Source organism: Embiotoca jacksoni, unplaced genomic scaffold, assembly GCF_022577435.1.
Source record: "Embiotoca jacksoni isolate LCO1_2020_lvr unplaced genomic scaffold, fEmbJac1.0.p SCAF_14, whole genome shotgun sequence".
Classification (NCBI taxonomy): domain Eukaryota; kingdom Metazoa; phylum Chordata; class Actinopteri; family Embiotocidae; genus Embiotoca; species Embiotoca jacksoni.
In genome coordinates, this window is record NW_027185274.1 from 14,697,926 (window position 1) to 14,721,592 (window position 23,667).

The 23,667-nt window shown below is 45.9% G+C and overlaps 1 protein-coding gene across 1 annotated transcript; it reads right to left on the reverse strand.

The window, feature by feature from the left end:
- Positions 1-56: 56 nt before the first annotated feature.
- On the reverse strand, positions 57-22,925 carry ttc9b (tetratricopeptide repeat domain 9B). The gene is made up of 3 exons (XM_069148161.1): positions 22,082-22,925; positions 5,240-5,422; positions 57-4,151 (listed from the first exon to the last, which is right to left on the reverse strand). Exons 1-3 carry the CDS (start codon positions 22,539-22,541, stop codon positions 4,057-4,059), a joined length of 738 nt encoding a protein of 245 aa, XP_069004262.1. The 5' UTR covers positions 22,542-22,925; the 3' UTR covers positions 57-4,056.
- Positions 22,926-23,667: the final 742 nt, after the last annotated feature.

Here is a 23,667-nt window from a genome sequence, read left to right on the forward strand (position 1 = left end):
CCAACCTGTTGTTCCTTTCACTGAAATAAGTTTTCACCACACCACAACAACAGCTCTCCGGTTTGTTTGAAACTTTATTCATAATCTTCATTTATCAATCAATAGTGCATTCCCGGGCTAGCAGTTCAGTAAAACCAGTTATGGAGGCCTGTTGGATGTCGAACGGGTGAAAGGCCTCTCGGTTCGAGGCCAGACCAAAAAAACGCAGTCCGAGCCTCGACGTCCCCTTCGTGTCAACACGGGAACAAACAGGCTGGAGGCCGGCGGCTGTGAAGAGCAGCTCCGGCACCAGTTCCCTCAGAGTTCTCGTCCACTCCTGCGTTCGCCGGCAGCCTCGCTGTTCGGAAACAGGCGAGCCTGCGGTCGGTCGGTCGGTCGGATGGCGTCGGGGTCGAAGGGCACTGCGCGTCCTCCGAGCCGGTCCTGGATCCCTCGACGAGAAGGACATCAACAGAAATACCAACAAATACAGGCACAGTCACAAAGCAGCTCTGTAGAGGAGCTATAGTAAAATTATCTTTTCTATCTCTTGCTTTTCTTTTCCGTTGATGAAGTAATTCAGTAAAGTAAAGCTTTTAACAACCATAAAACTTTCCATTTTTTGCAATTTTTTGTTTTTTTTGTTGTACATTTGTATCATATTCACAAAAACTACTTTTGACATTTGACAAACATTTACCTCAAATGACATCAAAGTAAAACAGCAAAAATGAACACAGCCAATAGTTGAACTTTTCCGTCTCTTTTTTTTGTTGTGCTTTCCGTTTGTTTTCAAAGCTACACTGATGTACAGATCAGGCGGCAGGTTACGCTTACAATAACAGCCTCGGAGGCAGCTCGGTCATTAATCCCCCCCCAAAAAAACCGTCGGCTGGAAACAATCCTGTTTGATGTGCAGCTAGTTATCCCTAGACGGTCGTAGGACACGTTGAGCCAGAGTGACTTAGCACAGCGAGACAAAAACAAGATGGTGGACCGGTGCCACGGAGAGAGGACCGTCCATGGGGTGGGGTGGGGGGGGGGGGGGGGGGGGGGGGGACCTATCCCCGAGAGGCCCGAGGGTGAGGAGCCTCAGCCCAGGCAGCCGTGGAGACCGAGACCTGCAGGTGCCGCCGCTCGCTGCTGACTCATCCCCTCCGGGAAGCCCCGAGCTCTGAGGCGCATCGACAGCGAGGAAGGCTTCTGCATCCCACGCTTCTTAACCGGCTAAATCAAACGTCCCGCTCAGTTTTGGACTCCGCCGACTTTGACGGGAGTCTCAAAATCCCAGCAAACTCCAGCAGTCGGGTTCCCGCACCTTGTGGGAAGCCCTCGCAGAGCAGCGGAGGCCGTCGGAGCGGCCTGATACGGGCGCGACGCTCCGGTGGCCACGTGGTTTTGGTAACGGTGGTGGTGGTGGTGGTGGTGGTGGTGGTGTGCGAGGATAAAATGGCTCTAAAGCTCTCTGCGTCTCCGCTGCCACAGCGGAGCTCCGGCTGCTACACCGATGGCCTACTTTTCCCTCCGCTGGAGCCTCTCCGCATCACGCCGGTCTCTTCGCCGTATGGTGCCGTCTCTCCGGAGTCCCCATTGACACACTTAGGTCCCCATTTACCTCATAGCAGGTCAGTGAAATGAATGGGGAGTCGGGGGAGGAGGAGGAGGGTGGGGGGGGGGGGGGGGGGAATCTTCTCCCAGCATCTTTCTTTGATTCGATTTCCTCCTACACCTTTTTTTTTTTTTGTTGAAATTGTTAAGCAGTGGAATTATCAGTCACCTCAGCCAAAGGCAGAAGGTGACCCTAATTTGAACGAAACCCCTTTTTTTTTTCCCCCCCCGGGAATATTTCAAACTCACTCTACTGCCGTGATCACAGTCCGTCACCACCTTCTGTGTTTGTAAAGGGCGGGGGGGGGTAGATAAAACGGAGGTATGAGCAAACATCTCAGCGGCGGCATGCCATGACAGAAAGCAATAGAGCGGATATAATCCCGATCCCAAACATCTGCAGTAACCCTCTGGAGCCGCACGTTGCATGCAAGGAGGTGGGCTCTGCGCCCGAGAAAGAGGAAACTGGGTTTCAATGGCGTCAGGGACGCGGGAAATTCAGGCCATGCTTTTCACAAATGATCAATCCGACCTTCTGCAGAACAGGGCAGGCAGATCTTAAGCCCGTGGCAAAGCTATTATAAAAGCAATATTTTCGCATTATCAATGGTTCAGCTTCACAAGTCACGAGGGAAGCAGCGGCGGCGGCGTTCGACAGGATATCCACAAACCTTAGTGACAGCAGTCTAAAGCCGATGCGGTGTGCTATCTGTCCGTACGGCTCTGTGTTGGAAACGATCTCCAAACACGGAAGTTTTATCTATTAAAATACAATAAACTGTAAGCAGGAGAAATCTCAAATGGGGGGGGGGGGGGGGGGGGGGTCCCCTCTCGTTGACGTGCACTAAAGCTGAGTGCTCCGAGATGGCGGTTTGGACCGTCAAGACGGATGTGCGCGACTGTTTCCCCCGCACTAATGCCGCGGAGAGCCTCCGCGGTGTCTTATCGACGTCTGGGAAAGCTTCAGCATTAGCGATAAAAGGTTGGACCTCCGTTTGGAAATATCAAAGTGTTTCTCGCTGGGAAACTTTCAGAGCGGATCGCCATCTAGCCAACGAGCAGTTGGTGGAACTCCGATCTCCTTGGCTATTTTCCGTTGTGACATCATTGACAGAGGGGGAGGGAGGAGGGAGGGAGGAGGGGGTCGATGGGAAGGAGAGAAAGGTTCTTCCGACAGCCCCGACGGCCCGTCGCCGCGACGCACGACCCGGGAGGGGGCTTCGGACAACAGATTCGAGCACACACCGGTTTCCGCGACAGCGCGCACCCGGTGGCGGAGAATTCTTTTCTCTTTGCCGCACACACGGATGCTGCGAACCGCCGATTGCTGACTACCGAGTATGACGGCAAATTAAAAAAAAAACCTCCCGGCAAGAATAAACAACACTTGAATTAGCCCTTGAATTGGAAAAAAAAATAAAATAAATAAAGTCTAGAAACTGAGACACATGGCATCCAAGAAAGGAAAAGTCGAGACAGAAAAGCGACGAGACGAAGCGCAGAGGCAGGCTTTTTCTCTACTGGGTGAAAGGTTTCTGTCCCATCGTAAGGGGCCTGAGCGAGCCCTGTTTGGGATAGGGTGTACAATCAGGTCGGGGCTGCGGTCTTGATATGTGTCTCACACACACACACACACACACACACACACACACACACACACACACACACACACACACACACACACACATCCCTCACGATCCCCTGCTTCAAACTGCCTGCACACACACACACCCCTTCCCCCCCCTCCCCTCACACACACACACACTCACACACACACACACACGCACACGCACACACACACACACCTGACCTCCTCCCGGTGTGGTCGAGCTTCCCAGACCCGTGTTCCCCTCAAGAGTTCGAAATAAGACGGACGGAGAGAAGGCAGAGAGAAAAAAAAGAAAGAGAGAGCAAGAGAGCAGAAACTAAACGCATGTTGTGTTTTTAAAACATTTACTAAATCACGCGAATGTCCATTATTCATATGTATGTTTTGAAGCTCCTTTTTCATTCCACCACCGCGACGGTTTCGTATGAGTATAATACAGCATCTTCCTTGTGGGTTTTTTTTTTAAATTTTTTTTGTAGATTTTTTTTTTTTTTTTTTTTTTTTTCTAATGTTTGCTTGCTGACTGCTTCTAGGGAGAGGAACCACAGCACCTGAGGGAGAAAGGGAGGGAGGAGGGGAGAAGAGGAGGAAGAGGAGGGACGGCAGGAAGACGAGGAACGGGAGGAAGAGGAGGGTAGGTTGCAGACAGCACTTGATATGTGTCACGTTTTTGTCCATCACAGGCGGGCGATTGGGTCTCTTCTGTCTGTGCTGCTGTCAGGACTCAAAAGAGGAGGAAGAGGAGGAGGAGGAGGAGGAGGAGGAAGAAGGGTTGAGGGGGAGGAGGGTGTTCAGCAGAAGGCTGCTCAAAGGGTTAAAGGTCAGGGGGAGGGGGCGGGAGGGGGTGAAAAGGTCGAGGGCTAGCCCTGGGTCTCTTTGCCGCTCTCTCGTTCCCGCTGTCCACTCTTGCTCATTTTCATCTCTGTCAGCTGGATGTACCGCAGCACGTTGGTGTCTGCAATGGAGACAGAAAATATGAGACAGAAAGACAGAAATATTAAAAAGACAAAACAAAATTTTTTACTTCAATCAGTGCAATCATATTAAGAATTTATGAATTTCTTTCATGAGAGAAAAAAAATACAATTATGTATATATGCATTTTAGGGCAAAAAGGCAAATGCACAAGGCAAAATGTCAACGTTAATAACTGGGGATAAACTACTAATCCATGAAGCTCCACAGTCCGATGTAATGAAGACACAGAGGAAGTTACCTGCATGTACACACACACACACACACACACACACACACACACACACACACACACACACACACACACACACACACACCGATATTAAAAACAGAGCTTGTTGACTCGTTCATCAGAGAACAGATGAAGAACTCTGGTGGTGCGGCTGAATTTCCCCCACTGTGGGATTAATAAAGTCAAATCTAATCTAATCTGAACAGCCCGACAGCACGTTTCTCCTCCGCCGTCACCGACTCTGCAGCTCCTCTCCTAAAATGTGACATTTTAGACTGAGTGGCGCAATTTGGGTAAAAAAAAAAACCAAAACACAACACTGAAAACAGATTAAAAAAGGTACCGTCCGGAGCTGTTGTTTATTTCCACCATTAGCAGCAGTGTTGAGTTACTTAAAAAGTGAGTCCTGTTTGCGTTCATCTTTCGTGCGCGCAAACATTTTTCCTCCAACCGATTAATGCAGCAACGTGCCAGCAAGGACCGAGAGGAAACCAGGGAGGAGGAAATTCACGAGGAGAAATGTTTAAAATGATGTATTGTATTCTAATTAAGACATGGGGAGTCCAAATGAGTTGGCTTATTAAATATTCATCATTGCAGAATATCAACCTCCCCTCTCTCCCCCCCCCCCCCTCGTGTAGCTGAAACCCCATTAGTTCCCCTGCAAAGAACATCGTGTAGCACAGGTAGGAAAGTCAGCACTGCGCCTTTAATAATGCATTATGACTAATTATCCAAGTCCCCTGCACACAGATTTGTGTTTTGTAAGTCCACCAAAAACTATAATCGAACTGATGGTAAAATACCATAACGCAAAGATCCGCGTTGATTCTTACCTGTGGGTTCGCGGTTCTTGGCGTCCCGCAGGTAACGTAGGGCGCATTCATAGTCGCCCAGGTGGTAGAAGGCGATGCCGGCCCGGTACATGGCCTTGAAGTGGTCTCTCTGGTGGCTCAGCACCTTCAGACAGTACTCCTTCACTCTCTCGTAGTTTACCAGCTCGGACTGCAACAGGCACGCTGCAGCGAGGGGGGAAAACGGGAAAGTTAAAAAGCGCTGACACGTCAAATAATGCAAATAAAGGTGCACCACAGATATCCGTCTCGCGCTTCGACCGCGCGACGGTTTAGATGATGAAAACATCTCACGAGTGAAAACAAAAACAAAAGACAGGGTCTATTTTGCTTGACATTCTCGCTCTGCAACCTTTTAATAGGGCCCATAATGAAATTCAGCCTCCGCAGTTCTTCCTGAGCGTGGCAGCGAGCGGATTATAAATAGCCGGGACTGATGTCTCTCAGTGTAAGAGACCGGAGTGACGACTGAGGCCGCGGCGAGTCCTCTACCCAGGACTTATCAGGTGGCTTGTAAGTACTGAGGGCAGCAGGAGGGAGGAGGAGACGGACGAGGATCGTGCCGAGATCAAGTGAGCTGAACTTAAACAAGCAGCCGAAAACAGCGCAACGCCGCGCGCTCGGAGAGCACGAGACCCGTTTTTTGTTTTTCATCAATCCGACGGGTCGCTGCAGCCGTTCTTCTCAGCAGCGCCGAGATCAGCTGAGGTCACCGTAACTTCATTAGTAAAGACGCGCGTGCACGAAGCTTTTAGTCCGACCGAGGCTCTTAAACGCCTGCTGATGGCTCAGATATCTGATCGCTCAAACACTCAAAAAGGTTTTATTTCCACACACCCTTTTTTTTTTTTTTTTCCCTTCCCCTCCCCATGACTCCTTCCCTTCCTGCCAGTATCTTAATCGATCTGATGATGCATCAAAAGTATTTTCCCTCTATTCTTTTCTTGTCGCGCAGTCATATCTCGGAAAGCAACCCCCCAACCCTCTTCCCCTCCTCCCCCCTCACTGATCTGACTCCTGTTTAACCTCCCATTCCTCCCTCTTCCCTCCGCCCTTGACGACCAGACAGCTCTGTGAGCTTGCATGAGTCAGGGACTGTTAGCTGGGAGGCGGGGTGAGTCAGGAGTGAGAGAGGAGGGTGGGGGGGGGGGGGGGGGGGGGGGGGGAGGTGGGGACGTGGGGTTAAAGCAGAGAAGAGGTGAGACCTATGGGAGACTACAGGGTGAGGAGAGGAGGAAGAGTGTTAAAAAGCAGTTAGTGACCCTCTACCTGCCACCTCCCCCTACACCTCTGTGTGTGTGTGTGTGTGTGTGCGTGTGCGTGTGCGTGCGCGCGTGCGCGGCCTTGCTCGTCAACAACTCCACTGCAAACCACTAAATAATTCATTGCGGACATCGGCGGACGAGCAAGTTCAATATCAATCCATGTTTCCGGACGTGTCGAGTCGCTGCCTGAAGAGCTCCTTCTCTTGCGTTTCATTTTGAAATTCTAATTCATTCTTTGTTTTTTTTTTTTTTTTTCTTTTTTTTTAAACCGGTATGTTGTCAGCACTCTTCATCATTATCCATAACGTCAATCCGAGCACATCCCCGTAATCAGAATCACTGCGACTCTTCTCAAGAGATGCTCTCCAATTTTTTTTTTCTCCAGATTTTCATTTTGACCTTCTTCCCAATTTTACGGTCGCCGCAGAATGAAAATGGAGTAATGCGATACATTTCCTGACGTGTACATTTCTTAGGCGCAGGCCTTCGTCACCGCCGACATTTTGACCCGTCGTAGTAAGAAGACCACGACTTTAAAGACGACTAACGACAGCCCGTGTGTCCCAGAAAAACACGACATGACCATGTATCACGTGTGCATCCGGGTTGTTGTTGTTGTTTTTTTTAAGTACTCCGTTTTATGTCTTTGCACATTTTGTTTTTTAGAAATGACATGAAGACTGTAATGATCACGTGTACATGGATGTGTAAAGTCAGGCTCCATGCAAGAACAGGCTCGGCGTGCCAGACAGCACGCCGAGATGAAATGCCAAAATGTCATCTGAAAGTCATTTGTTGCCGAAAGGCCTTCGGCATCATCGTCTCCATAATCCTCCAAACACTGAGGGCTCAGACGTGATGAACTGGTGCACTCAAATATTCTCCATTTCTGCCCTTAAAAGTAACATTTCCTGCTCGATTGTTGTCGTATGCGCAATATAAAATCATCAGATGAACGTAAACACTCACAGCTTAATAGTAACAGGAGCAAAAGCAAGCCTGACAATCCTCTTGTTTTCAGCATGATTCAGCGGAGCAGCGAGGTCGAAGCTGTTTGTGAGCTCCATCCATCCATCCATCCATCCATCCATCCATCCATCCATCCATCCCTCCACACATCCATCCACACATCCATCCATCCATCCATCCCTCCACACATCCCTCCACACATCCATCCATCCTTCCCTCCCTCTTTCCCTCCATCCATCCATCCATCCATCCATCCATCCATCCCTCCACACATCCCTCCACACATCCATCCATCCATCCATCCATCCATCCATCCATCCATCCTTCCCTCCCTCTTTCCCTCCATCCATCCATCCATCCATCCATCATCCATCCATCCATCCATCCATCCATCCATCCATCCATCCATCCATCCATCCATCCATCCATCTCTTCATTCATCCATCCATCCATCCATCCATCCATCCATCCATCCATCCATCCATCCATCCCTCCATCCCTCCCTCTTTCCCTCCATCCATCCATCCATCCATCCCTCTTTCCCTCCCTCCCCCCTCCCTCCCTCCATCCACCCATCCCTCCCTCCCTCCATCGATCCTCCCACCCATCCATCCATCCCTCCATCCATCCAGCAGACCTTTCAGAGGATTCGGTTACAGTCCATAATGGCCTAATGGCTGACGCAGCTCACTGGCACTGACACACAAACATAAGCAACACACACACACACACACACACACACACACACACACACACACACACACAGGTGACTTCAAACGGACAGGAGGGTGTAAGCAAGGGTTCGATTACAACTCCACCACACAAACACACAAGCAGATGATTGGAGTGATCGTACAAATACACACAAAAGCAGCGTGCACAAGTGATGACTGGACGGCCGCGCCCTACTGGCCCATTAGGCGGATGGATGGCATGCCAGAGGAAATGTAGAGTGTGGTGAGCTGCATTAAGGGTGTGATGATGACGGGATGGTCGGAGCAGGCTGGGCAGAGACCTGATAAACACAGCAGAGCGATATCACTGGAGCCAAGGTGTCCTCGTCTCTGAGGGACACGGCCGTATGTGTCGCGTATCACAAGAGAGATGTGGCTGATGGTGCAGTGGATATTTAACAAGACATTTCCGCAACAAAGGACCTCCTCCTCTTTGCTTTTTGTCACGTAAATTACAGGCTAGTTTGACTCTTAATGGCTCGTAGGAACTTATTCAAATAAAAAAAGACAAATGTACTGTTTGGTCACGTGTCACCGAACCGGCCCAGTGTCCCTTCTAATTGTTTTGAGTTGTTTTCAGGTGCAGACACGGCAAGGCAGAAAAAAACGTTTTAGCTGGTTTTTTTGTTTTTTTTAAAGCGCTAAATGAAACTTAAATGCAGAAAACCAGAACAACCAGGAAGATAAGAGTAGAAAAACAGCAGGAACCAATCTGGCACATGGGTGATGATTAGACCAAGAACACAAGCAAGCAAGACACACTGGTGCCAATTGGAGAATTGGAAACAGGTGAGATGGGTGTGGGGGTCAGGTGACCAGGATCAGGAGGAACGTCTGAGGACACCTGGTGGGTGAATGAAGTTGAATCGTATGTTGTTGTTTTTTTTCTTTTTACCTTCAGTACGCACTGCAACTACCCTTATAAAGTATAGTACTGTTGACATACCGCTGCCATGCACAGATATCGTAGAAGGAGAGACTTCTTAAAGGGATGGAACTGTGCATGTAAGAGATGTCACTGATTGTAATCATGTTGTTGTCTGGTGCAGGCAGTCTGCCAGCAGAAATGCAAATTGTGACAAGGGGTAGCAAGTATGTGAACTGAATGTTTTGGGGGTTTAGAACTGATGCTCTGAAATGTTCTGACATTTTTTTTTAGACAAAATGATCGAGATGAATTGAGAGCCAAAAAGATTTAGGACCTGCGGTTCTTAGAGACACAATCCATCACGTGCACACTCCTCAAATGTCAACGAGCAAGCTACCGACAGCCCGCCAGCTGCAGGGCTGCTTGGCTGACCCTGCACTTTGACCTCTCTGTGGAAGGCAGTTCCTCTTTCACGCCCACAGAGTTTACCCCACGCATGGTTTATTCACTGTTGTTTTGATCCCGAAAAAAAAATGCTGTGTTTTTCACAGCATTTTTATGAGCACGTGAGATACGAGGGGACGAATAACGAGACTGAACAGAGGAAACGAGTGTCACGGGCGAGGCAGATAGATTGGACTTAATTAGGGACTTCACGGGGTGGACAAGGGCAAAGAATGAGCCGAAACGAAGTCCCGAGCGGTGTATCTTTCTCTCTCGGAGCTGGAGAACCAGACAAGACACAGGAAATTGGAAAAATGCTTTTGACAATGTATCTGAACTTGTAAACTCAGAGAAAGCCCGACAAGAACAAAGCAGCTGTCGAGCGTGAGGGTGCGAAAACGTGTCTGCCTGTCTCCGCGTGACTGTATGCGTGTGTTTTCTGCCGCTTGACTGTGGAAGGAGTGATGATGATGTGGTGAGTGGGAGTGGTTCACACATGCTCAGGAACCCCACTGCTGCACCTGAAGCATCATGTCTGAAAATACAAGAGTCTGCATAGTCGGCGCGCTTTCATTCAGCAGACAGACTGCAGAAGCCTGGGAGGAATAAAAGAGAGAGAGAGAGAGAGAGAAAAAAAAAAAGAAGACAGGAAGCCCACAAAAGACAAGAGAGACAGGGGGCGAGGGAAGACGGGAGATGAAGACAGAGACGGCACCAACGAAACTAAATCCAGAAACGGACGGGGGAGGGGGGGGGGAAACAATGACCGAATTTCGGTAGGAGAGGCACAGAGGACGAGGGGAGAGTGATAAATGTAGGAGGAAGCAGACAAGAGAAAGTGTGAAAGTGCTTCTTTTTTTTTTGTGCTTCTTTGTCTATCACTTTCCTTTTTTTTTTTTTTTTTTTTTCTTCTGCTGTCTGATGTAAAGTGTCTCCTGTGCTGCTTCCTTTTCTTTCTCTACGTCCCCTTCCTTCCTCTCTCGTCCCTCTCCATCACACCGGTCGCGACACCACGGCACCGGTTAATTTATAGCCGCCGGTGGCCCTGGTGATTAGTCTGCTGTCCATCACCTTGTAATTAGTTCTCCGGGATGATAACGGCAGACGGCGAGACCCCATCGCTCTCACCGACACTCTCACAGTGACAGAGACACGCTCCTCATTTTCCCCCGGAAATTCTCTACGACGGCCTCCATCTTCGACCTACGTCCTTTGCTCCTCCGTTATCTTCCTGCATGTTCCCCTCGTCGCCTCAAAGCCCTTCTCTCACCTCCCACTGCATCAACTGTTGTCTGTTTGCAAATGTCACAACAGATTTATTTAAAGACACACACAAAAAAAAAAAAAAAAAACCCCACAGTCATCATAGAATTGCCTCCTCACACGTTATATTCTGGAGCAAAATCCGATCTGGCACCACTGCTCTCGGACAGTGAGACCGGGTCTCTGCGGGCCCACTAACAATAGCTCCACCCAAAGCGTTGTCAGTAAATGCCTCTTGTTGTTATTGAGTGGGACAGGACTACAGATTCTAGCTCGCTTCATCACAAAGGTCCGTCTGCACTGACGTGACACAGCATTTACTCCACCTTCACCAGCCACCACCCACAGTATCATATGTCTTTTCAGCGTGTGGACCGCCCCTTTCTTTCCTCTTCCTGCACCTCTGTCTGTCCCGTTTTAGTTTTCATTTTGAATCCCGCATTTCACAGTGGGTGTACTGTTTGTACTTTTTGGGATTGTCAGAAAACTGAAGTATTGGTTTTGCACATACAGTAACGCACAAACGTTTGTGTAACTAACTTTCATTTTTGCATGTTCAGTATTTTTTTTTCGACTTGTCTGTGTTTTGTTCTTTCTGGTCTGCTTGTGGTGCTGTAATGATACATGCCTCTTGGGATCAAGTTTGATTTGATCATCTCTCATCTTATCTTTTTTTGGGGGGAATTTTAGAAGAAGCTGTTCTCCCCACTGTGCACCAGATGATGAGAGTTTAAGAGCACGTTGGGTGGCTGTTTAATGTCATTAAAAATGTGACAAGGAATATAAAGTAGGCTCTTTTCCTCAGAGGAAATATACATAATGACTGCTGTGATTTATTATTACGCAGCGACGATAGTAGCTCATCTTGTCATCAAATAACATTTTAAAATAAGAGGAGCAGATGATCGCTTTGATTGTGTGTCACGGAGAAGATGAATGCAGCTCCATATGGTGTCAAAAAAAAAAAAAAAATCATAATTGCTAACTCTTATGGTTGATGTTTGACTGTATCTCTGAGGCCTCCAGGCTCCTCTATGCGAGTCAGAAATGTAGAGTTCTGGGTCGCCTGAGACTCTGTGTCGAGGTCGAGTGTTGGAAGGGTTGAGAATTCATGTGTTTGGAGCACATTCAGGTGAAGACACTTGAGTACTCATACACTCTGTATACTACGTGACTTGGCTCAAAGGACTCGTTTTAACGTTTTTGGGGGTTTACGATTTCTCGCTTTCTTGCCAAGAGTTTGATGTGACGATTGACATTACTCTCATAAATGTCTATTAAATGTAAGGTCGCAGCCAGCAGCCTGTTAACTTGGCTTATGCTGAGTTCATGCCACGTCATCCATCCTGTAACGACAGGCAAATGATGTTCACATTAGCCTCCTCGTTATTCTGACCATATTTTTCTCCAATGTCTCTCACTTGGTGAAAAGAGCTGCTGAAGTGTCGACTGTTTGAAAAATGGCTGCAGAGTGTAAATCTTTAAAAAAAAAAAAAAAAAAAATTGTTACTGTTGGTCAGAGCCAGGCTTGCTGCTTCTTGCCATTTCCAGTCTTTATGCTGAGCGAAGTTAACCGACCGCTGGCCTTATATGTAGCGGTAATGAGCATTTTATCTAACTCTCATTAAAAAAGTGAAATGGCCTAATTTTCCAATTGTAAAAATGTTCCTCTAGAAATCCTCGTTTGTCTTTACATTGCTAACTCGAGAGCATTTGTCGGGCCCCTCCTGGCCTGCCGGTCCCCCCCCCCTCCCCCTAACACTGACACAGCCTGCTGTATCGGGAAACCGCTGTTACATCAAACACATTCGCATGGATTACCCACCATGCAACATTGATCCTGGGAGTGAAGGGAAATCAAATAATCTGTTTGATATCACAGAGAGCAAAGTGCACGGAGAAGAGGAGCCTCTAAAATCCACTCCTCTTGTGGTTCATTGTTGGAGGTCTGACACTGTTTCAGAGAGAGAGAGGAGATCCTTCACCTCGAGAGATGACTTCACTTGTCTCCTCGCTACATTTCTACCACACACCCTTGTCCTCAAACCCCAACTCATGCATCAGAAATGTCTCGCTGTGCCCGTCTTCCTCTTTACTCCGTCAGTTTGCAACCTCTTACATTATTCCGCTCTCCTAAAATAGTCGCTGACTCAGGATTAATACTCATCTACTTAAATATTTATACAAGTGAGGAAGCTATCTTGTCGATGACTTCACCCAGATGAAATCATTTAATGTTCTCCACTGCACGATACAATTTCCTATATCGTCCTCTTGTCTGTGATACTAGAGGTGGGTCTTGGTGTTTTGATGATCATGCTGCTAGGATTTCATTTAGATCATTTCTGCTGATACATATTTTTATTCTCAAGTGTCTAAGGGCGTCATGATGAGCCAGGATTTTCTGTTACTTTTACTATCCTGAGTAAAAACAGGCCTTCAAAATAGCAGATAAGTGCCGTTTAATAAAGCATAAAAGAGACTTTTATTGAGGTTATATTTGTGGCTGAACTCCCTGACAGGGATATAATTTTGTTGTGGCCGGTCGCCAGCCCATTATGGGATTGGTGATGTCATCTGTGGACATAGAGCAGACGCTTGTCTTGAGCTCAGGCGATCTTCGGCTACTGTCTTCTGCTGCTGTCAAACACATTGCTGCTATTAAGTCGGACCAAACAGCCTCAAGTCAAATATTGTCCAGTCCAATCCAGCCTATATTTGATAACATTGATCCACTTCCTGTATATTTCCTCTTTTTTTTTTATTTTTTTTTGGATAATATATGACTGTGAGAACCACACTCTGTGCATTAGAGAGGTTACAAGACAGATGACAGACATGGAAAGAGTCCGGCTTTATCTGTGAGGTAGTGGAGCTTTTTCCACTCAGTAGCTGAAGTACATTAACGGTTCCATAGTATCTAAGAATGAAACAGGCACATGCCGGCAGCCAGTCGTGTTTAGAAAACACCCGGAGATCATTCAGCAGTAGAGAATATGGATCGGGACATAGCCGAAACAGTTCGGACCATCCAGTGCCGAGCAGTCGTTATGGAGCACCAGAGATATAATGGGAAAGAAATTCAGCGCTGGACTTATGCACTGGGTCCGGACCGCCCACGGCACTCTGTCTGCCCACCCTGAATGACAGGGACGCAGAGAGAGAGCTGCAGTAAAGACACACAGGGTCGCTAAATAACTTTATGGATTTTTTTTTTAATGGTCCATTGGCAACCCGCTGGGATTTGACACAGATTCCCAAAGGCCAGAACCTCCCAGAGCACTCAGGGACAGACGTTTCACAACAGAGAGACGTAACTGGTACAGTAATAACACATGCAATAATTGTGAATATTGCCCGAGATATGCAGTGTTGCAGTGGCAGATTTGCACATCATAGAAGAGTGGATTATTTGCTATGATGAAGTTCTGCGCTCTCAAGTTGTCCTTCTAGTTAGTATTAATTACAGCGGCTTTAAGATTCAAGCTTCAACTCTAAATGTTGCTTCTTAATTTTATTTTTCTTAAATTTGTGACAGTACTGACTAGAATCTAATCTGGCAAACCTAGGTCACTGAGCATCCCCCTCAGTGCTGGATCAGCAAAACAGGCTCAACACAACCTTTACATTTCACCGCCGTCACAAACAGGGTTAACAAGGACAAGTTTTCAATGTCAACCTCCGGCAGTGCACGTAATAAAGCATTCAGTGTCAGGCGGGAGCAGGCTGAGTGAGGAGAGCTCAGATCTTACATTACATTTCATTTAGCTGACGCTTTTATCCAAAGCGACTTACAATAAGTACATTTCAAACAAATTCAGAACAACAACAATCAAGAAAGTACAATTTTCTTCAAGATACCAAGAGACCAACGCGGCTTTTTTTTTTTATCAGCGCGGAGCTCTGCGGATAAATATAAACAGTGAATTGGTCTACTCCGCACTGTCCACTGGAGCAGGGGGTGTTAGATATGCGCAAATAGCTTCAGCAAATTCTCATTACTGATGGCTTACAGAGGATGAATATTCTGCATTTCTCTATCTCTGCCTTGCTATTGCTCTCCCTCCCTCCCTCCCTCCCTGAGGGTGTCAGTAAAGGGTATGTGTTTCACTTTACTCTCAGCTGATGCCATGACTTTTAACTACAGACTAAAAAAAAACTTTGACGGGCACATTCAATTTATTCATTATTTCCCACAACTGTCAGTCCATCGCAAAGAAGACTGCATTGTAAAAATGTTAAAGCACACACACATCACATACAACACAAACACATGGTTACAAGAAGAGGTTTAATAATAAGTCCCTGCGGTGTCTGCATATTGTGATAGTTGTAATTCTGCCAAATACACAGATTTCTTTCCTTCAATCTTTTTTCCAATGTGGCAGTGCCGTGCAGTAATCGTATTTCTGGCAGATCTGAAACCCCCGTTTGGTTTATCAAATATCTGCAACTATCTGTAATGTGCATCACGTTTAGTGCTAATTATCAATAAAGTAACACAATAAACTAAGATGGGGAACATGGAAAACATTAAAAGTTCTGCTGTGGTCTTCTTTATTCACTCCTGGTTTGATTCTGTTTGTTTTGTGGCCTTTTGAACTCCTTTACTTCCTATTTTAACAATGCGTGGGCTCACACTGTTTTCTGTTCTGTTGTTCTGACTTTATTCTATGTAAGCTTGAAGCCTGCAACTGTGCCATGTATTAATTATAATTATAGTAATTACAATAAAAAACTTTGCCTTCAGACTCTCTTCTTTCCTGTTCTTTTCCTGCCTCTCTGTCCATCGCTCCCTGCCTGCCCTGCTTCCTTTTCTTCCTGACAAATGACTGAATCTTATTTACTCTTGTGACAGGAGTCATCTGGACCTGTCAGGCCTGTGATATAAATCAGTTTGGTCTGAATTGGATTTCTCGGTACAATGGGGAAGGGGGGTGGGGTATCAACAAAACAGTCAGCAGTCCTGAAAGCAGTCCCTTCACTACTTCATAGAGGTCAAATATTTTCCTCGTCTCCTTCCCCACTTGTCACTCTCCGTTACCGCCGCCCCCCCCTCCCTCCTCTGTTTTATAATCCCATCATATTAAAGAGTTCTGTCCAGTTTCTCGTGCTCCCTTGGTTTTACTCCCTCCCCCGTTTGCACCTATTCATCTCTTTCTGCTGACTCAGAAAGAGATTTCTGAGTTCCCCCCCCCCCACCCCCATCCTCCAAATCCCTATCGGTAAGCTGAGAGGTAATTCAGAGGTACGGTGTGAGGTGAATGGTACAGTGGAGGGAGTGCCGGTCATACCCCTGACAGCAACGGCACGCCATCTGCAGCTCTGGCACTCGACATCCTCACGGCACTGCTCTGGCCATTTCTCCAATGGCAGACGTACATGCACAGAGGGAGGGACAATACACCAACCAAACCTCCCCCCATCCCCGTTATAACCCCTGGCACCTCTCCCCCTACATCCTCCTACAGTACCAGCACATTGATGGCACATTTCTTCTCTCCAAAGCACCGAGCGAGTCCACTCCCAAGTGCTTATACAAGGCTGCTTTCTGCTCGTATTGACCGCTCTTTCGTACATTTCTCTCCCCCTCCCTCCCCCCATCTACTTTCCTCCTCACCCTCATCAGATTTTTCTCTCAGGAGTTGGTGGAGACCAAAGACAGAGCTAAAATAGAGCGATACTCACCAGCCATCGATGAATCCTAATGTTGTGTAATTTCTGCTGGAAGTGTAAGTCCACCATTTGATAACATGTTCACCATATCAAATGAAATGGTGATAATCCCCTTTTTCAACCAAGTGATCTAAAAAATTCAGTAAATGCATCAATGAAATTGATGTCTTGGACCGTTATCACAGCTAAGCATAACTAAGATTTGTCTCCACTGGACAAGAACATTGTTTAGATCCTGTAGAGTACAGGAAGGACAATCACTTAAATCCTCAGGGACAGACACTTCAGATCCAGAAGGTTTTCATCCTTACAAATATATTCACTTCTTTCTTTTCATTTTAAATTGGCATATTTAGTTAAATTTAAAGTTAAATTGAAATGAACATGTTCTCCCCAGCAAAATAGTGAGTTTGTAAGTTCAGGTCTTATTTTTATCAGCAAATAGATCAGCTGATTTTTTTTTTTTTTTTTTCCTGCATGAAATGCTAAATCATTTGGTCTATGATATATCAGAAAATATTTTTTTTAAATGCACATTGCCAATTTCCAGAATGCATGTTGACAAAAGATGGTATATATTCGGGTTGCTATCATAGAAAAGGAACATTTGAGTGAATTTTACCTCAAAAATGAGCTAAATGATTGATCAGTTACTAAACGTTTAAATGTATCTGCAACTAACATCAGCTTTAAAGGAGTTTTAATTAACCAGGCTGTCACTTTGAAGTTATACCACCCTAATCGCAGCTTGTATCTATATTTAAACACATTTTATTTTTCTCTACACAGGAAATTATGAGTCAAGAGATTATTTTGGGGTAAACAGTCAAGGGGGCATGACATGAAATAAACTATCGCAGCACAGCAGGTCTCTACAAACACCAAACGTTAGCTCACTTGTCCATAACCTGTCAGCAAATGTCTTAACAAGATTAAATCATCTTTTATAGTTACGGCTTCTGCATATAAATACTAAAAAAATCGATTGTTTTGCTTGTTGTTCGAGTTGAAAAGACAGTTTGTGTTTTTATGTTCATTTCTTTTAAAAAAAAAAAAACAAAAAAAAAAATGTAATGTGACGAGTGGGTGGAATTTTCTGGATCATCATCATGGTAAGCAGAGCAACTGTGAGTGGCAGCAGCTGAACAAAAAGGTGGCTGGTGTTACGAAACAAACAATTTCACTCCCTCCCTCCTTCTGCATTTCACCTAAGGCTGTGACTTATGACTCATTCACAGATTGAGCCAGTCAGGAGGAACAAAAGGAGATTCCAGGCAGAGATCAGAGCGAGCAGGAGTTAATGAAAAGTCAGACCGATCCCTCTCACAACAGCATCACACCATCCCAGAGTTTTATTCTCTGTACATTTGAACCAATTAAAAGTTACTACAGCCCTCAGCTAGTTGCCATAGGTCTGTCTCTTTTAGGAAACTGCTATTCCTGTTGTTGAAAGTGCTTCTTCGTGATCAATATCAGGAAAAAGAGCAAACAAACTGCAGTCGCATCTGTTATTTCTGTATGTGCCTCACGGGGTGTTTGTGGTGGGTGGATGGATGGATGGCTGAGGAGGGTTGGCAGGCAGTCTGCATCTGGCAAACGTGTTGCACCACTGTGAACTGCGACAGACGCAGACGGTGGTATAACCCATTTAGAGACAGCCCTACAGGGACACACAGACACGGGTCCCCTTAACAAGGCCAGCAAATAGGACATTCATCATCCATGTCGTTCTGTTTGACAGAATCAGGTGACGCTACTGTTGCCGCTGATAGTTACTTTTCTTAACTCACATTAACGTCTCAATATGAAGTTAAAAACTAACAACATCTCTTTCATTTCTAAATCTTTCTCTTTGTCAAAAATACTTTCAGTCTCTCTCTGCTCTTTTCTGTTATCTCTAATCAGCCTACATCTTCTCATCTTGTGTTTTGTTTTGTTTTGTTTATCTCAGCTGGAGTCACTCCAACATCAAAGTCCAGCAGCGACTACTCCACTGTTGTCCTAGCTTTATGCGATGCATGTTGTCGCTTCACAATGGTGGACGTAGGGACCCACAGTCATTAAAAGTGATGGTGGAGAGTGGTTTGGCCAGGACTTTAACGCCACCTGTGTGCCCATGTACTTATTAAATGATGTTAACGGTCTGGAATCTCCTCACACGGCCTCTCCTTAAATGAAGCTTACAATGCGTACAGTCTGTGAAGTCACATATTTTGGCTTGCCTGTGGATGTCAGCAGAAAACTGCAAAGAAAACTAGACTAACTAAACTGGGGCAGATACGGGAATTCATGTCACACGGACCATGCGGACATGGAAAGCAGGAATTGGCCCTTATTTTGACTGACAGAAGATAGAAGTAAAAGTAGAAAAATCACACAACAACACTACAACACAAAACACTGCAATAGAAGAAAAAGTTCTTAATTTCAAATGTTTTTAGAGTAAAATACAAAAGACGTAGTAGTAGTGGTAGTAGGACTGCAATTCATGAATATTTACATTGTCCAAAAAGATAAACAGGTTAAGTTTTTAAATTGAATGCTTTGTCCAAATCCTTGACGTATTCAGTTTACTGCCACATAATACAAAAGAAAGCAGGAAATCTCCACAAATAAGCTGCTAAAACCAGAAAATATTTGTGATTTTGTGATTGAGATATGATTTATATAATATTGAAAGTAGTTAACAATTATAGACTAAAAAGATAGACACTTAATGTGGAAAATGACCACTGTGATAGGTAATATTATCGTTTTGTTACTGTTCATGTTGGAGCTCATTTGAACTATTTCATAAACAGTTGGTAGTTCAATCCATAATATTGCATCATCGTTTCTTCGCGCACCCACACACACACACCCCACACACACACACACGCACACACACGCACACACACACACACATTGCTGACACGCGATCACTCTCACACGTGTGACTGGTTCTGCTTGCTTGATGCTCTTCTGTCATATGTCAGAGCCAATGTCAGCTGACCAATCAAGTGGCAGCTCCTCACTCATAACCACGGTGACCACCGTCTGCCCAGCAGAACTCTGGGTAACCAGGTGGAGCCGCCCAACAGAGCCCCTCTTGCAGAAGAGATCCCTAATCTCAAGTGAGATTTCCTGGTTGAATTAAGGTCTTTTTGATTGACTCAAGTATTCAAATTACATGTCAAAGCCTAAGAGAGAGTTGATATTCTGTAATCAACCAATACACATGTTTATCAAATCACTGTCTTCCAAGAGTAAAACACATTATTGTGGCTCTGTCCAAAAATGCTCATTTACTATATAGTACACTACATTTAGTGCAAGTGTAATGTCCATTTACACAACTTTTTTTTTTTTTTATACAGTAGATGAATGTTTTATAGAAGCAAAAATGACCATTGCGCAACTCAGCGATGGCACACCAAGGTTGAAGCAGGGTTTCTTTTGTGCGTGTGGAGCAGCAGTGAGAGGGAGGGCAAGAGCAGTATTAATACAACAACAGGGAAAAGGCCCGGGGATGGTTGCCATGGTAAATATGCCCCCTGTCGTGTGCCCACAGTCCACCGTCCTCCCCCCTCTATTCCACTGCTCCCCGCTCTTCCTCACTGTGCCAGTTTTTCTTCTCTTATTCCACTCTAAATGACTTCCTTTCTCGCCTTCTGCTCCACCATCTCTCCCGTTTCCTCCTTCCTCTTCCATACTCTAATTTTTCCTCCCATTTTTCACCCCCCCCCTCCCCCCCCCCCCCCCATCCCCATCCCCCATCCTTCATTCACGCCACAGTGGCCTTCCTACAGGCTCCAGACAGGTTTCCGAATGTTGCGCAGAGCAAGCGACCTTCGGTGCATCACGGCAGGCTGACTGGGGCCGCGACGAAGCACAACACCACCACCACCGCTCGCTGCCACCATCACGCCACGCTCATGGCCAAAAATCACAACATTCGCAGAGGTTACGGTGTCTTACAGGCAACGTGATATAGCTGCTGTCGCGCCGGAGTGCCTCATTAAACACTATCATCATCAATTCCCTCTGGATGTCAGCATTCATCAGGATCTGCTGTTCACCGTAACCACAGTTTTAAATCACATCAAAGCTCGGCGGTATAATGACCATTACTGTGCTTACTCGATTTTACCGTGATACACGATGTTATTGACTAAATTAACACCACAAAACACAACCCAGCAATCCAGTGAGAAGGACGGTCGCTATTAGATAATTGATTGATTGATGAGCCAACTCATTCATGTCATTGTGAGGGTGGTGAAACATGGGGAAAGATCATCAAAAGACCTTACTTCAGGATCTTCATCATAAAGTTTCCCTCTTGACTTTGGAAACATTAATTTGTGGTTTAATGTCTACTTAACTGTTGAAATTCACAAAAATGGTCAAAAGATCTGGAAAAAGAAGTAAGAGAGCTATGCAAATTTGATATTATGGTCTGACATCATCAATAAGTTGTTGTAATGTCATCTTTAGTTTTTGTGTTATTGATGGTTCTGCAAAATTATACAACCAAAAACAATGAAATGTATTTTTATACTGTAATATGTGACATTTTGTAATGTGTTGTGGGTTTAGTGCATGTCATTAAATAAATGTTACTTTAGAATATCAATCTGAAACTATTAAGTGATGAATAGATCAATGAATTGTCAGGAAATAACCCGGCAACTATTCTGATGACTGTTAAATTATTTAAGTAATTTTCCACGCAACAAAGCCAACAATTTGCTTAGTTTGCAGTTTGTGACCGTTTAAGACCATTTTCTGAATATCTCTAAGTTTTGGACGGGAAAAAACAAAACGGGAGACGTCATCTTGCGATAAGACACTATTCCGTTTTTCTGGCATTTTAAAGACGAAATGGTGAATTGAGGAAAATAAACAATGAAAAAATAATCACTAATGGCTGCTCTAATTTAATTAGTTTAATACGTATATTTGTTCTCTTTACAGCATATGAACACTAGCGTGAAGGAACTGAATGCAGTAACTGGAGTACATGGAGCAGTAATAAGGAGCACAGTCAACACAGCCTTACATCATCTGTGTCCTCAGACCCGACCTGAAATGTTGTTACAACACGACCGCGTGGTGAAAACATTATGGCCCTGATTTTACTTCTTTTATTGTCTTGTTTTTTTTTTTTCACACTTACACAGTAGAGGACCACATCTACAAATGAAACGTTGATGAAGCCTGAATGTGCTATAAAGAAATAGCAGCCAAACCACTCAAAAGGCTTTGTTAGAGCCTGGGATTGGCATGGCAACGACAGGATGTGTTAATTTAACATTGTGACATTTCTCTGTAATGGCTGGCAAATGGCCTCTCTGGGTTAAATAAGACACGGATCCCTTCACATTCTCCAATAAACAAGCACAATTTGTCCAACACACACACACCCACACTAACCATCTGCGTCTCTACAGCACCGGTGATATCTCACCTGCCCCTGCACGAGGAACCAGCACCTGCACAAATGACTTCAGCCCACTGGCTCGTGTGAACCGGGTGAACCGGAACGAACAACGGTGTCAGCAGCACTTTCGAGGCCACCGAGGTCGGGGTGTTTCGTGCAGGTGTACCGGCCGGCGCCGCTCACCTGTCAGGCTGTCGTAGCACTCGATCTCGGTGTTCTCCACGGCTCTCCGCTGCTCCTCGGTCAGCTTGGCGGCGGCTTGATTCAGCAGGTTGACCTCGGATCCCGTCGTCCCGTCAACAACATGCACCCCTTTGAGCTGCAGCAGCGCCCGGTGGTATTTGCCTATCGCTTCCCGAAATTTCTTCTCCTTGTAGCAGCGGTGACCCTCCGCCTTGAAGTCGATGGCTTTCTGGATCTTCGCCTCCATCTCCATCTCGGCCGAGCCGGCTCGACACCCGCCTCCGTCTCCTCCGGCGGCCGCCGCCAGACTCCGGCCGCCGGTTTCCGGGTAGCTTTTGAGGCTCTTTATCTGGTGTTGTTTGGCTTCCATGTCTCTCAGTGAAAGCGTCTGGAGCGGGCCATGACGCTCGGACACGAAGGTGCGTTTTGTTGGGGAGGACCGGACCAGCGTGCTGTGCATAAATGGACGCGGGGACGGGGCGGCAGAAGACGGCTGGACAGGCGGCGTAACCGGAGAGACGACGAGCCTCGGGAAAAAAAAACAAAAAAACACCCAAGAAAACGGCTTCAGACACGTCTGTGGTTACAGCTTGTGATTCGGGAGCAGATTGGAAACTAACTTGTTGTTAAAAAAAACAAACAAAAAAAACCACACAAGATGACAGCTGCAGGCAAGAAACACCGTGAATCTCACAACCCTCAATTTTCCAACCGTCGAAAATAACAACTCTTCGTTGTGGACGTCTCGCGGAAGGATGCTCGGGTGGATTTCTATAATAGCAGCCTCCGAGGCACGCGCAGCTTCAGCACCACAGACAGCGCACACACGACAACCCCCACCGCGCAGCATTGTGGGAAAAAAAAAAAAAAAGAAAGAAGAGAACTCGTGAGGCGTTGCTGCAGTCCAGATTTTACGTCAAAAACCGTACAAAAAAACAAAAAAACAACCCAGGAAAGTCCTGACTCGATTGATCATTTTGTCAATATGTTGCACTTTAACTCAATTCCTAACAAGATATGAATTATTAAATAGGTAGGCTACTTGTGTCTGTCAATAACCAACAGCTTATTTGCATATTTATTGAACTAATAGTCAAAGGTTATACCCCGACACAAGACCCCTTGTAAACTATAGTTTATATCTCACGTTATTATTTAATAGCCTTGTGAAAGATTATATATTACGTCACTCCCATTGTTGAGAAGTGGACAGTCATCACAATAAAAAATAACCGGGCTGATACAGGCTGATTCTAGCTCCAACTTTTAACTCATTTCCCCTCTATAAACATCGATATGGCCAAAGCAGAGTGCCTGATGACTTCAGCTGATAAGGTTTTCAAGGAGATGGAGACGGACAGCAGGAGGCTGCAGGAGACACAGGAGGGAGAGAGCGACCTCAAGGGGACACTGCGTCAATTACACTCATTTGGATGTGATGTGTGGTTAGCCTGAAGCCTATAAGGCAGACATATCAGCCCTGCACGGAAGATTGCTTTCTGTAAATGGCGGAGACCTTACAGGGTTGTCACCTCATTTCCTGTAGATTCATGGGTTGTTTTGCATCTCTGTGGTGGGACTCTTCT